The following is a 15,633-nucleotide window of genomic DNA, read 5'->3' on the forward strand; positions in this document are numbered from 1 at the left end:
GCCAGAAATGAGTTCAGGGTGCAGGCTGGGGCAGAGGGTTGGGGGGGGGGGTGAGGGCTCCGGCTGGGGGTGCGGGCTCTGGGGAGGGGCTGGGGATGAGGGGTTTGGGGTGCAAGAGGGTGCTCCGGGCTGGAATTGAGGGGTTCGCAGGGTGGGAGGGGCTCATGGGTGCAGACTCCGGGCAGCGCTTACCTCAAGCAACTCCCGGAAGCAGTGGTATGTCCCCTCTCCGGCTCCTACATGGAGGCATGGCCAGGCAGCTCTGCCCTGTCGCAGGCACCTCCCCTTCAGCTCCCAATGGGAGCTGCGAGGGCACCGTGCAGAGCTGTCCCTACATGTAGGAGCTGGAGCGGGGACATACTGCTGCTTCTGGGAGCAGCACGGAGCCACAGCACGCACGCGTGGAGTGGCCCACCGGCCCCATCCATGCTCCCCGGCTGGAGCGTGGGAGCGGGACAAGCCCCAGACCCTGCTCCCCAGCGGGAGCTTGAAGGCCAAATTAAATTGGCTGGCGGGCCAGATGTGGTCCGTGGGCCATAGTTTGCCAACCCGTGCTCTACACCTAGCACACTGGTTTCATGATATTTATCCACAAATGATGTCATGTGAGATCTTTAATAAAAGTTTATGCCATACTTACTGATCATCATAACCAGTGCAAGTTATATGCATGGATGATATGTAAGGAGTTGTGTATGTGTACTGAAGATATGTTTTAAAGTCTGTGTCCAAGGCAGAGCTGATAAATGGGTTTTGGGTAAGAAAAAGGACGTTGATTCACATGTCTCTCTGTCAGCCATGTAATAAGCATTGCAAGCCAACACAATGGAAACTCCATCTACATATATAGTCAACTGTAAAGGAGCGCTCAGGAAAAACAAGCTTCAGAGGCTAGTGTGGCCATGTGCAAAGACAGTGAACTTGGGGATATAGTTAGAGGGCAAGGAGACACCCCTTTATTTTGGACTGAGGAAAGGAAACAGACAGCATATTTATATTCATGAAAATGGGATCCCAACCAGCCATGGTTGGAAGCACTGCAAAGGACATCTGGGGTGAGATAAGCTTCTTTAGCCAGATGGTTAGCCTATTAATGGTTACATTTAGTCTCTGGGAATTGTATTATGATTTTGTTTTATTTGCAACCCTTCTGTTTCCGTTATCCTTACTCATTGTCTCTCAAATCTTAATCTTTGATATTAAACTTACTGTTGTTTTCACTATAAACATCTCTCAGTGCTGTAATGTTATGTATGAACTGACCCTGAGCTGAATCAAACAAGCTGGCTATTCCTTTGGGCACAGTATACCTGATATTACTGTGAGCATTCAGTGGATAAGAGACTGAACACTACAGGGGGATGCTTAAAAGAGGCGTGGGGACTGGGGTACACCTATTGCTAATCTGCAAGGCAAAGTAAGGGCTGGCATAGCCCTGAGGAGATTGTCTGGGAGCTGACACCCCATTAACCACCAGCACCCTCTCTTGTGCTGGAGGCTGAGGATAACAAGGTGATTCACAGTCCTGGGCACCTTGGCAACTGTCACACTTAGATATAATGGAACCTTCATGTGAATCAACCAACCCTGGCTTTGATGTGGCCTCCTTGGTGCATCTCTTGTTTCTTCTCTTTTGTCAGGGAGTTGTATCTATGCTGCTTAGTTTAAACTGAACCACAAGGTGCTAATAAATGATGCCATACACAGTGAAATCTCTTTGTATTAATCTTGACATTTTCTGGCTTGTTTCAGACAAAAAAGACCTAGGCATCCGCTGGTCTTTGAAGCACTGCAAGCCTTCTGTGCTCTACGGGCTGTGAAGGCTGTCCCCTTTGTGAGTCTCTGTGGAATGGCTGATTAGGCCTATGATGGATTCGTAGATTCCAAAGCTAGAAGGGGCTATTCTGATCATCTGTTCTGGACTCCTGTATAATAAAGGCCATAGAACTTCCCCAGAATAATTCCTAGAGCACATCTTTATTTAAAACAGTAACAGAGAATCCGCCATGTCCCTTGGTAAATTGTTCTAACGGCTAATTACCCTCACTGTTAAAGATGTATGCCATATTTCCCGTCTGAATTTGTCTAGCTTCAACTTCCAGCCATTGGATCATGTTATACCTTTCTTAGCTAGTTTAAAGAGCCCGTTATTGAATATTTGTTCCCCTTGTAAGTACTTAAATTGTGATCAAATTACCTATTAATCTTCTCTTTAACTTAAATAAATGGAGTTCATGGAATTAATCACTATAATGCATGTTTTCCAATCTTTTAATCATTTTCATGTCTCTTTTCTGAACCCTCTCCAATTTATCAACCTCCTTCTTGAATTGTGGAAACCATAACTGGACACCGTATTCCAGCAGTGGTTGAACCAGTGCCAAATACAGAGGTAAAATAACCTCACTACTCCTGTGTGTTTATGCATCCAAGGATTGTATTAGCCCTTTAGGCCACAGAATTGCACTAGGAGCTCATGTTCAACTGATTATCCATCATGACTGTGACAGGTTAGATCACAGAAACCCCCTTGGGGCTGCCAACTGATGTGCCAAGACTACTTCTGCCCCTGCTTTCCCTGCCAGCGTGGGACTCCAGCACCCTGTCTTGTTGAGCTAGATACGCCAGTCTGTTCCAGCACAAACCCAGGGTCTGAACCACGTGCCCCAAAGCTTCAGACTTAATTGAAAGCAGCTTAAGAAGTGTTCCTCTCTTTATCACTCAGATGCTCAACTCCCAATGGGGTCCAAACCCCCAAATAAATCTGTTTTACCCTGTATAAAGCTTATACAGGGTAAACTCATAAATTGTTCGCCCTCTATAACACTGATAGAGAGATATGCACAGCTGTTTGCACCCCCCCCCAGGTATTAATACATACTCTGGGTTAATTAATAAGTAAAAATTGATTTTATTAAATACAGAAAGTAGGATTTAAGTGATTTCAAGTAGTAACAGACAGAACAAAGTGAATTACCAAGCAAAATAAAATAAAATACGGAAGTCTAATTCTAGTACATTAATAAAACTGAATACAGATAAAATCTCACCCTCAGAGATGTTTCAATAAGTTTCTTTCACAGACTGGATGCCTTCCTAGTCTGGGCACAATCCTTTCCCCTGGTACAGCCCTTGTTCCAGCTCAGGTGGTAGCTAGGGGATTTCTCATGATGGCTGCCCCCTTTGTTCTGTTCCACCCACTTATATATCTTTTGCATAAGGCAGGAATCCTTTGTCCCTCTGGATTCCCACCCCTCCTCCTCAATGGAAAAGCACCAGGTTAAAGATGGATTCCAGTTCAGGTGACATGATCACATGTCACTGTAAGACTTCATTATCCACTTGCCAGCACACACGTATACAGGAAGACTTACAAGTAAAACAGAGCTATCTACAGTCAATTGTCTGGGTTAATGGGAGCCATCAAGATTCCAAACCACCATTAATGGCTTACACTTTGCATTATTACAACAGGCCCCCGGAGTTATATTTCATATTTCTAGTTTCAGATACAAGAATGATACATTCATACAAATAAGATGAACACACTCAGTAATTATAAGCTTTGTAATGATACCTTACAAGAGACCTTTTGCATGAAGCATATTCCAGTTATATTCACCCTCATTAGCATATTTTTAAAAAATCACATTGAGTTCAACATCACAAGGACCCCCGTATCTTTTTCAGAGTCATTGCTTCCCAGGATAGAATCTCCCATTCTGCAATTATGGCTTATATTCATTGTTCCTACATGTATATGTTTACATTTAGCTGTATTGAAACACACATTGTTTGCTTGCACCCAGTTTACACAGCAATCCAGATCACTCTGTACCTGTCCTCTTCATTATATACCATTCTTCTATTTTTTGTGTCATCTGCAAACTTTATCAGTGATTATTTTGTTTTTTTCCAGGTCATTGAATGAAAATGTTGAATAACATATGGCCAAGAACCAATCTGTGAATAACTCCACTGGAAACAGACCTGCTTAATGATGATTCTCCATTTAGAATGACATTTTGAGACCTATCAGCATGTACTATCTGGCATGATAATTTTATATCATTCTAGTTTTTTAATCAAAATGTCACGTGGTACCAAGTGTAAGTATATTACATCAGTACTATTACCTTTACCAAATACACTTGTAATCTCAAACTTGTAGCTCTCTGCCCACTGCTGGGGGCATTGGTGCCCTGACACAGCCCTGCTTATGTCGAGCTACCACCAAGTGCCAAAAACACACTGAAAGTATCTGTCTTTGGTAAAAATGTTCGACACGATTACACTCCAACATATCTCAGAGTGAAACTCGATCGCACTTTCACCTTCCATGATCACCTTGAGAAGGTAGCTGTAAAGAAAAACGAGAGCCGACATAATCCAGAAACTAGCAGCTACAACCTGGGGTATGTCGGCATTAGTGTTGCGAACATCTGCAATAGCACTTTATACATTCAGTAGCTGAATATTGTGCACCAGTATGGAGCAGATGCAGCCACATGTGACTTGTTAACACCCAGCTGAATACAGTAATGTGGTGCATCACGGGAACCCTTAAGTTGACTCCAACACCATGGCTAGCTACTCTGTCTAACATTACTCCCCCGCCGATACAACGAACTGCTGCAACATTCCACGAAGCTCAGCAAATCCAGGAAAACAGATGTCGTCTTATCCACCAAGACCTTAACAACACCCCCGCCCCCACAACGTCTTAAGTACCACAAGCCTTTCTGGGAACATTCGCTTAGCCTCATGCAATCAGGCTACGATCAGAAGGAGGTTTGGAAAGCAGATTGGGCTGAACATGACTTAAAAAATAAACACCTGGTGGTGGATCTCATGCAGAGGGTCATCTTGGTCAATTCTGAACTGAATCCAAACCAACCATGGCAGATGCAGACATCTAATGCACATATGGAAAATCAAGGACTCCCCGACGTGTGAGTATGGCTTCCCATGACAGACCATCAAACATATCACCACCTACTGCCTAATTTATAAATATGAAGGTGGCATTACTGCAATAAATTCTGCTGCTCCTGATATAGCCATTTGGCTTGATCAACTTCAGGTGAAATGCCCTGTGAGAAAAATGTCTCAATGGTTATAGCTGTCAGTTGTGCTCTGCATAATATCTGTGAAGCAGATGTTGCAGCGACGTAGAGAGCTGAGGTTTGAACAGCCAGACCAGACAAAAGGGGTATTAGTAGAGCTCAACACAGAGCTGTGTGGCTGAAGGAGACCTTGAAAGAGCATGTCACTGTCTGTATTTAGTCACAGTGATGTGGTGGGCTGTGCTGTACCTGGCCCTAAAGTTTTGGGGGGTTGTTAGGAATTGTGTGGTGCTTGCTGTCTGTTAATACAGCTATTGATTGTGTGGTGCCTCCAGTACGTGTATAATAATTACCCTGCATTTGTCACTGATCCTATGAGCTCTGTCGCCCTGGACAATAACAAGCAGTGGGCCCTTTCAGTAGTGCTTGGCATTCTGAAGCATATGATGTAATAAAGATTAATTATTTTCCCCTAAAAAAAGGATTTTTATTGCATACCAAAACCAGGGCAAAAAACCCATGTGTAATTAAAAAACAAAAATAAATTAATGGAACAGAACTTAACAAGGGGAAAGAATGTTCATGTCCATTTTGGCTACACCTACACCAGCTATGGTTCTTGCAGGTCCATGGGGCCAGGATTTTCACCTTAGGACTCTAACCAGCTGTATATGGTCACTTGAAAGGAATAACACTGGGAAATGGCTTGTCAATGCTGGGAGAAATTCAAAGTGGGAATCTCCTCTCTGACCTTCCCCACAATTTGGTCACTATTGGTGTGGCATTTTCCTCTGCATCCTCTTCCACCTCATTTGCTCTCCATCTATTTTTAAGTCTAATCTAAAAACATCCTTTCTCCTCTTGCTTTCTCCCTCCCTACTTTTGTTCTTTGTTTTATTTTTGCAACTAAGTTATTTAACTAAGTTATTTATTTAACTTGGTAAAGCATGCTGGGATACAGCCCTCTTTGTTAAAGATTCAACATGGTGCCTCCTTTAGCTAATGGCTGAGAAAGTTCCCAATCTACTTCTCTGTAGGCCTGATCTTGCACCATCGAACTCATTGGATTTTTACCATTGACTTCAGCAGGAGCAGAATCAAAACCCTAGGTTCTGCAAGGGAGAGCTCCAGCAAAAACAGACAATATTTGACATTTATATTATATCTAAAGTAAAAATATACCATTAAAGCAAGAAACAACCTTCTTTTATACTGATACATTTTAAATAAGTAAACAAGGACAAACCCATTTCCCTCCCCTCTTTTGCAGGTGATTTTTAAAGTAAGAGGGAAGAGTTATAATTTCACCAGGACTTTATTCAAGTAGTCTGATAATAGATCCTTAGAGAGACCAGAATCAAGCAAACAAAACCGCCAAAGAAATATTTTATGTAAAAAATGAAAAGAAATTGTTTGGCATTTTTTATGCTAGGATAAACAATCTCTTCTTTAATATCTTCCCTCTTTCATGTTATATTAGAGGGTACTAGACTATAGAACAGCAAACAGCAAGCCAGTAGTACAGATGATGAAAATTTAAATTATATGTTCCATTATTTTCCATTATGTTCATTCTAATTATGCTGTTATAATGAGCTGACACAAAGTGGCAAAGGAACAATCAGAATTCTGCAAATGACAATAAAACTGTGAAGCAGCAGTTTCTTAGCAACAAACTGGAAACTGTGTTAAGTAGTAGTTTTATTTTTATCGAGACGTGTGTGTACTAGCTTCCAGGTATTTTTCTAATATGTATGCAGATATTTCTATATGTTGTTTTCTTCTAGTTTAACATACCTAATATTTATTTTATTCTGTTGTATGGAATGGAATGTGAAAACCCTAAGGGCTCAAATCTGCTCCCATTCATAGATTCCAAGGCCAGAAGGGACCACTGTGGTCATCCTTTCTGACCTCCTGTATAACACAGGCCATAGAACTTCCCCAAAATAATTCCTAAAGCATCATTTTTAGAAAACCATCCAATCTTGATTTAAAAATTTGTGTCAAAGGATAGAGTGAATGGCGATGTGGTGACTGGGAGAGGTGGCTCAGGACAAAAGGTCAAGAAAGGAGACAAGGGGAAGGGGATGAGGCTTAATGAGAACATTAAAGGAAAAGTCAGACAATGAGGAAGGTGGATTGTGTGAAGACAGAGAGACCGGTGTCAAAATCAGAGGAGGGAGGCTGGGAAAAAGTCAGGGAGAGTTAGGTGGCAGAAGACAGCTGTCACAGGTGTGGCTGTGGTTACAGTCATGCTGAGGTTACAATCACAAAAGATATGAACAAAACAAAGGAAATTCATAAACGGACATAGACAAATTTCCCAAATTGTCACAAGAGTGTGGAACGGGGAGCCTCATGTCGTGTGTCTTGGAGGAAGAGAATGACTGGAAAGGGTGAGGAACTGGAAGCAACAGGGGTAGGAAAGAAGTGCGAAGCCTCCCTGCAGTCCTGTAGGGACAATTCAAGGTGGAGGAGTGAGAGAAGGTCAGACCATTAAGGGAGAAAGTGACTGCAGAGTGAATATCAGATTGGGAAATGCTGTTTTGTTTTGTTTTGTTTTTGTTTTTTGTTTTTAAATTAGAGGTTTTGGAACAAAATGTGCAAGCTTCACTGTTATATCTGGCAAGTGTACAGAATTTTCATTCAGAATAACAACATAAGTACGGCCCTACTGTGTCAGACCAAAGGTCCATCTAGCCCAGTATCCTGTCTTCCAACAGTGGCCAATACCAGGTGCCCCAGAGGGAATGAACAGAACAGGTAATCAAGTGATCCATTCCCTGTCGCCCATTCCCAGCTTCTGGCAAACAGAGGCTAGTGTTATCATCCTTGCCCATCCTGGCTAATAGCCATGGATGGACCTATCCTCCATAAATTTATCTGGTTCTTTTTTGAATCCTGTTATAGTCTTGGCCTTCACAACATCCTCTGGCAAAGAGTTCCGCAGGTTGACTGTGCAGTGTGTGATGCAATACTTCCTTTTTTTTGTTTTAAACTTGCTGCCTATTGTGGGGGAAATTGCTGTTAACCTTGCTGTTGAAACTGACCCCATCCCATTCTACGGCAAAATCTGTGCACTATATGCAACATATGCAAAAGCTGTAACACAAGAGGCCTACATGCCTGTATCCTGTAAGACTTGGCTTAAGCTAAAGCATTTACATATGCTAGGCTGTGGCACTTGACCCGGATAATGGACTAGGCCAATCTTTAACTAGCAAAGAACCAAAAAGGCCTTGGAAGAGTCCCTAGCTGTCCATTATATGCACCCTCCACCCTGCAAAAGTCCCTAGTCAAAACGCTGCCACAGCAAACCACAGATCTTGATAAGATCTTGATAATAACACGGTGCGTCAGCACTGTGCTAGTTATGAAACTGCCCTTCCATTAATTCCTTATAAGGCTTTATTAATAATGCTTGAGTGGTAAGGAAATGTATCATTTGGCTTGAATTTGGACCTATATAAGTTTGGTATTATAGGGGCGGGGCAGAGAGAGACCAGGGTGGCACCTGCCTGAGGCCCTCTCTGTCTCCTTCTCTCTGCATGCTTGTATTCAATAAAGGACCTCAGACTGTTTGAACCAAACAGATGGTGTGACTCTTTTTCCACAACACTATTAATTTCATTTGGTGATCCCTAGTTTGTGTGTTATGAGAAGGGGTAAATAACACTTCCTTATTTACTTTCTCCACACCAGTCATGATTTTATAGATCTTTATCATATCCCCCCTTATTCGTCTCTTTTCCAAGATGAAAAGTCCCAGTCTTATAAATCTCTCCTCATATGGAAGCCGTTCCATACCCCTAATCATTTTTGTTGCTCTTTTCTGAACCTTTTCCAATTCCAATATATCTTTTTTGAGATGGGGCAATCACATCTGCACACAATATTCAAGATGTGGGCATACCGTGGATTTATATAGGGGCAATATGATATTTTCTGTCTTATTATCTATCCCATTATCTATCCCTTTCTTAATGATTCCCAACATTCTGTTAGCTTTTTTGACTGCCGCTGCACATTGAGTGGATGTTTTCAGAGAACTATCCACAATGACTCCAAGATCTCTTCCTTGAGTGGTAACAGCTAATTTAGGCCCTATCATTTTATACGTATGGTTGGGATTATGTTTTCCAATGTGCATTACATTGTATTTATCAGCGTTGAATTTCATCTGCCATTTTGTTGCTCAGTCACCCAGTTTTGAGAGATCCTTTTGTAGCTCTTCACAGTCTGCCTGGGATTTAACTATTTTGAGATTGAGAGATGTGTATCAGCTGTGGCCAAGCTAAAGCATTCTTAGATGAACATTGTGGCTGGTATTTATTTTACTGTGTTATTTCATTATAAGAAGTTATATTGTACTCTTCTCATCTACTGGACGTTCATACAGTCCTGTGAAAAAACTATTCATTCTGAAGTTAATGGGAATTATAGTTGCATAAAGTTTATAGGACTTGGCCTTTAGGACCAGATTTTAAGAGGTATTTAGGCACCTAAAGATGCAGATAAGTGCTTTGGCAAATCTCACTAGATATCTAGGTGCCTCTCTTTGAGACAGGCACCTGTCTGCATCTTTAGGTGCCTTAATGCATTTAAACATCTGGCCCTTAGTGCCTCACAACATTTTATAATAAAAATAAATTGAAAAGTCAACCACATTGTACATTTTAAAACTTTGATCTTTAATTCAGTCTTGAAAACTGGCATTTGAAATGCCAAATATTAAAAGACTGCAAGTTCCAAAAAGGGAATGGTCTTAGTCTCAGAGGACTCTTTACAACCTGAAATAACTGAAACTTGGCTGTGAAAGAGCTTACAAAAGGATTTTCTTAATTAATTAGGACTGGACTCTGAAGATACTTTTCTAATACTTTATCATCAGCAGAAGCCTGGATGTCAGAATCCTGAAAATTTGGGAACAGAACATTTCATATAAATTATTTTCTTTCAGTGACTAATTTATGAGCTACACTGCAAAGGCCTTAAATTAGGTGCACCTGTATTATATTTGATGTTATTGATTTTCCTTACTTAAAAGGACCCCATCAAGGAATGTTTCAAAACACCCATTGTTCTTTATTATGCTGCCTTGTAACCATGACATTGAAATCTGTATCCCTGTTGGATATTTTGGTCTTTTGCTGCATCTACACAATAGTTTATTATTTTATTGTTGCTGGTAAGTGCTTGAGATATGGGCATTGGGCCAGACTCTCATCTCAGCTACCATGGTGTAAATTTGAAGTCAGTGAAATTATTCTAGATTTTTACTGGTGTAACTGAGAGAAGAATTTGGTCCATTTATTCTATACAGAGTGCCAAGAAGCACTGTGGGGTTTTTTGTTTGGTTGGTTTTTTTTTAATAAATTCAGAATTACATACAGAAAAACACACAAGATAAAAAGTAGGTCAGATTTTAAGCAACACGCCTTCACACTTATTTGAACATAAAACACCAATAGATTCTTGGGAATTATTGTCAAACTTTTCTTATATTAAACAAAATCTAGCAGATTGTATCTTTGTTTTCAAAGTAATAGTAAAGTATTATCATCCATTCAATTGTTGGTAGGTAGACCTTTGTGCAATATTTTAAAAAATGTTTTTCATTCCTATCGCCATTGGCTGTTTGGATCATATGAATTCTTTATAATTGTGAAGACAGTTACACTGAAGTCAATGGGACTAATCAGTTTAGCAAGTATTGCACCCAGTAGTAAGTGTATGCAGAATCTTGCCCTCGATACATATCCTATCCCTATCAACTGTATATAAAACACATTTTATCATATGAAAATAATTTTTAAAAGACATTTTTCTGTAACTGAGACTGATAGACTTTAAGGCCAAAAGGGACCATCATGATCCTCTAGTCTGACCTGCATATTGCAGGTCACAAAACCTCACACACTCACACCTGCAATAGGACCACAACCTCCAGCTGAGTTCCTGATGTCTTCAAATCTTAATTTAAAGACTTTAAGTTAAAGCGAATGCAGCATTTACTTTAGTTTAAACCAGCAAGTGACCCAGGCCCCATGCTGTAGAGCAGGGATCGGCAACCTTTGGCACACGGCCCATCAGGGAAATCCGCTGGCAGGCCGTGATAGTTTGTTTACCTGCAGCGTCCGCAGGTTCTGCCGATCACAGCTCCCGCTGGCTACGGTTCGCCGTTCCAGGCCAATGGGGGCTGCACGAAGCGGCGGCCAGCACATCCCTCAGCCCGCACCGCTTCCCGCAGCCCCCATTGGCTTGGAACGGCGAACCGCAGCCAGTGGGAGCTGCGATCAGCTGAACCTACAGACGCTCCAGGTAAACAAACAGTCCCGGCCCACCAGTGGATTTCCCTGTTGGGCTGCGTGCCAAAGGTTGCTGATCCTTGCTGTAAAGGAAGGCAAAACCCGCCCAGGGTCTCTGCCAATTTGACCTGGGCAGGGGTGAAAGTAAAATTGAATCTTACTGGTAGGGGGCTGGCTCCACCCCACAACCCAGAAGGGGCGGGGCCTCGGGTGGAAGGGGCTAGATTGGGGGGAATCAGCATCCCCCAGCCAGCCCATCCACGCTGCCTGGCCCACGCCACCCAGGGCTCCAGCAGTGATTTAAAGGGCCTGGGGCATTAGCTGCTGCTGCGGTAGTGGCAGCCATAGCCCGGGGCCCTTTTAAATTGCCAGCCCTGGAGCAGCTGCTCCTTTTGCCCCACCCCCGTCGGCGGCCAAGGTGGGGCAAAAGGGCCATGGCAGTGCTGTAAGGACCCTGCTTAAAGCGTTGCCACAGCACTGCTTTAACGTCGCTGCCCTTTTGCACTCCCCTGTTGGCAGCCCCGCAGCAGCACTTTAAAGTCAGCTGTACGGGCCAGTACCGGCGGCCACTATTTACCAGTACGCTGTACCAGCCCGTAATGCCTTACTTTCACCCCTGGTCCTGGGAAAAAATTCCTTTCCAATCCTATCAGTTGGACCCTAAACATGTGGGCAAGACCCACCAGCCAGACATCTGGGAAAGAATTCTTTGTGGTAACTCCGCCCTCACCATCTAGTGCCCCCATCAGGTCATTGGAGATATTTGCTAATAGCAGGTGCAGAAGGGCCACATACCATTGTAGGCAACCTCTTCATACCATCCCCTCCATAAACTTATCAAACTCTGTCTTGAAACAAGTTAGGTTTTTGACCTCACTACTCCCCTTGGAAGGCTGTTCCAGAACTTCATTCCTCTGACGGTTAGAAACCTTCATCCAATTTCAAGCTTAAGGTTGTTGATGGCCAGTTTATATTAATTTGTTCTTGTGCCAACATTTGTTCTTAACATAATTAACTCCTTTCTGTCCCTGGTGTTTATCCCTCTGATATATTTATAGAGAGCAATCATATCTCCCCTCAGCCTTCATTTTGCTAGGCTAAACAAGACAATCTCCTTAAGTCTCCTCTCATAAGACAGGATCTTTATTACTCTGATCATCCTAGTAGCCCTTTTCTGCACCTGTTTCAGTTTGAATTAATCTTTCTTGAACATGGGAGACCAGAATTACACAGTGTTCCAGCTGAGGTCTCAGCAGTGTCTTGTATAATGGTAATAACACTTCCCTATCTCTACTGGAAATAACTCACTTAGTGCTTCCTAGGATTGTATTAGCCTTTTTTTCACAGCCGCATCACACTGGTGGCTCATAGTCACCCTGCAATAGACCAATACACCAACATCTTTCTCCTCCTCTGTGGCTTCCAACCGATAAGTCCATAGCTTATAGCAAAATCTCTTGTTAAGACCCACAATGCATAACTGCACTGTTAAATTCATCCCATTTATATTACTCCAGTTTTCAAGGTTGTCCAAATCTTCTCGTATGATATTCTGGTCCTCCTCAGTATTTGCAATACCTCCTAACTTTGTGTCATCTGCAGATTTTATTAGCCAACTCTCACTTTTTGTGTCAAAGTCATTCATGAAAATTAGGGCTGTCAATTAATCTCAGTTAACTCACACGATTAACTCAAAAAAATTAATTGTGATTAAAAAAAATGAATCGCACTGTTAAACAATAGAATACCAATTGAAATTTATTTAATATTTTGGATGTTTTTCTACATTTTCAAACATGTTGATTTATATTACAACACAGAATACAAACTGTACAGTGCTCACTTTATATAATTATTTCTTATTTCAAATATTTGCATTGTAAAAATGATAAAAGTGTATTTTTCAATTCACCTCATACAAGCACTGTAGTGCAATCTCTTTTTATCATGAAAATGTAAATTACAAATGTAGATTCTTTTTGTTATATAACTGCACTCAAAAACAAAACAATGTAAAACTTTAGAGCCTACAAATCCACTCAGTCCTACTTCTTGTTCAGCCAATTGCTAACACAAACTAGTTTGTTTACATATATGGGAGATACAGCTGCCTGGTTCTATTTACAGTGTCAGATGAAAGTGAGAACAGGAGTTCCTATGACACTTCTGTAGCCGGCATTGCAAGGTATTTACGTTCCAGATATGCTAAACAGTCGTATGCCCCTTCATGCTTTAGACACCATTCCAGAGGACATGCTTTCATACAGATGATGCTCGTTAAAAAAATAATGCTTTAATTAAATTTGTGACTGAACTCCTTGGCGGAGAATTGTATGTCTCTTGTTCTGTTCTACCTGCATTCTGCCATATATTTCATGTTATAGCAGTCTCAGGTGATGACCCACTACATGTTGGTTTTAAGAACACTTTCACAGCAGATTTGACAAAATGCACAGAAGATACCAATGTGAGATTTCTAAGAATAGCTACAGCACTCGACCCAAGGTTTAAGAATCTGAAGTCCTGTCCAAAATCTTAGAGGGATGAGGTGTGGAGCATGCTTTCAGAAGTCTTAAGAGAGCAAAACTCTGATGTGGAAACTACAGAACCCAAACCACCAAAAAAAGAAAATCAACTTTCTGCTGGTGGCATCTGACTCAGATGATGAAAATGAACATACGTTTTTCTACACTGCTTTGGATTGTTATTGAGCAGAACCCATCATCAGCATGGACGAATGTCCTCTGGAATGGTGGCTGAAGCATGAAGGCACGTATGAATCTTTAGCGAATCTGGCACGTAAATAACTTGTGACGCCAGCTACAACAGTGCCATGCGAATGCCTGTTCTCACTTTCAGGTGACATTGTAAACAAGAAGAGGGCAGCACTATCTCCTGCAAATGTAAACAAACTTGTTTGTCTGAGCGATTGGCTGAACAAGAAGTAGGACTGTGTGGACTTGTAGGCTCTAAAGTCTTACATTGTTTTATTTTTGACTGCAGTTATTTTTTGTACATAACTCTACATTTGTAAGTTCAACTTTCATGATAAAGAGATTGCACTACAGTATTGTATGAGATGAATTGAAAAATACTATTTATTTTGGTTTTTAGAGTACAAATATTTGTAATAAAAATAAATATAAAGTGAGTGCTGTTGTATTCTGTGTTGTAATTGAAATCAATATATTTAAAAATGTAGAAAACATCAAAAATATTTTGGTTTTTCTTCCCTAAGTGTAGCACTTTATAGGTGTCTTTGTTGAATTTCATTGTGTTGTCTATGTCTAGATCATGTGATGGGTTCCTCCGGGGTGCCACTTGGAACTGGGGTACCACTGAGCCTGCCTGACCCACCAGCCTGGATTCCTGTTACACTGTATTGCTGAGGCAAGCCAGCCAAGCCCTCCCTCAGGCTTCAGACTGCACTTTACCAGCACACATACAGGTAGGGACACACCCACCTGCAGCTATACATACAGATGCTGAGATCAGCTCTGCTGCATGGGAAGGCTCAGCTAAGGAATTTCCCAGCACTCAAGTGCATACCCCCTCTGGAGTGTAAACTCAAAATTGTACCGTCTTGCACTGCACGTAGAACTATACAGCATAAGCTCGTGAAATTTGCCCCCTCCCTCACTGTGGAGAAAGATATGCACAGCTTTTGCCCTCCAGTTATGAATTCCACAAACTGGTTTTAGAGAAAACAAAAACAAGTTTTATTAACTACAAAAGATAGATTTGCAATCTTCTGTGAGTGTGATGGAGGAGAGAGCTCTGACAGTTTGGCAATTTGCCCATCAGCCATATCTAAAAACAGGATGCTATTATTTCAAAATAACGCTGAATATTCTTTCCCTCCACCCAAATATGTATCTGTCAGGCAGAATGATAAATTTTACTGTAAGTTGAGAGTACTTATAAAAATCAAACAGTACAATAATAAACTCTGTCTTATTATTGTATGATTAAGTATGAACAGTATCTAACCAGAGCCAAGGGGGAAAAAAATTAAATAAGGAGCTGAATAGTAAAAGGTATTATTACTGGAGATCCCTTCCATTCTCCATTGCAGACCTGGTGCCAAGTCCCGTTTATCTGAAGATAAATCCCTTGACTGGAGATTAATTTTAAGGGAGCATTTAAAAGCTTCTAGCATAAAAGGAATTTGCTGTATATTTCATGACACTCTTTCACAAACATTTCTGAAAATCTGATCTCACTCAAAAAGGTCTATTTTGAAATAGACCAGACAT

General features: G+C 41.4%; 1 protein-coding gene across 1 annotated transcript in view; it reads left to right on the forward strand.

The window, feature by feature from the left end:
* CCDC197 (coiled-coil domain containing 197) overlaps positions 1-2,148 on the forward strand; it is a 77,244-nt gene extending 75,096 nt beyond the window's left edge. Inside the window, exon 9 of the mRNA XM_074956167.1 lies at positions 1,753-2,148. Coding sequence (XP_074812268.1) covers positions 1,753-1,767 — 15 coding nt within the window. The 3' untranslated portion in view covers positions 1,768-2,148. The remainder of the gene's footprint in view (positions 1-1,752) is intronic.
* The last annotated feature ends 13,485 nt before the right edge of the window (positions 2,149-15,633 follow it).

This window comes from Natator depressus, chromosome 6, assembly GCF_965152275.1.
Source record: "Natator depressus isolate rNatDep1 chromosome 6, rNatDep2.hap1, whole genome shotgun sequence".
NCBI classification, from domain to species: domain Eukaryota; kingdom Metazoa; phylum Chordata; order Testudines; family Cheloniidae; genus Natator; species Natator depressus.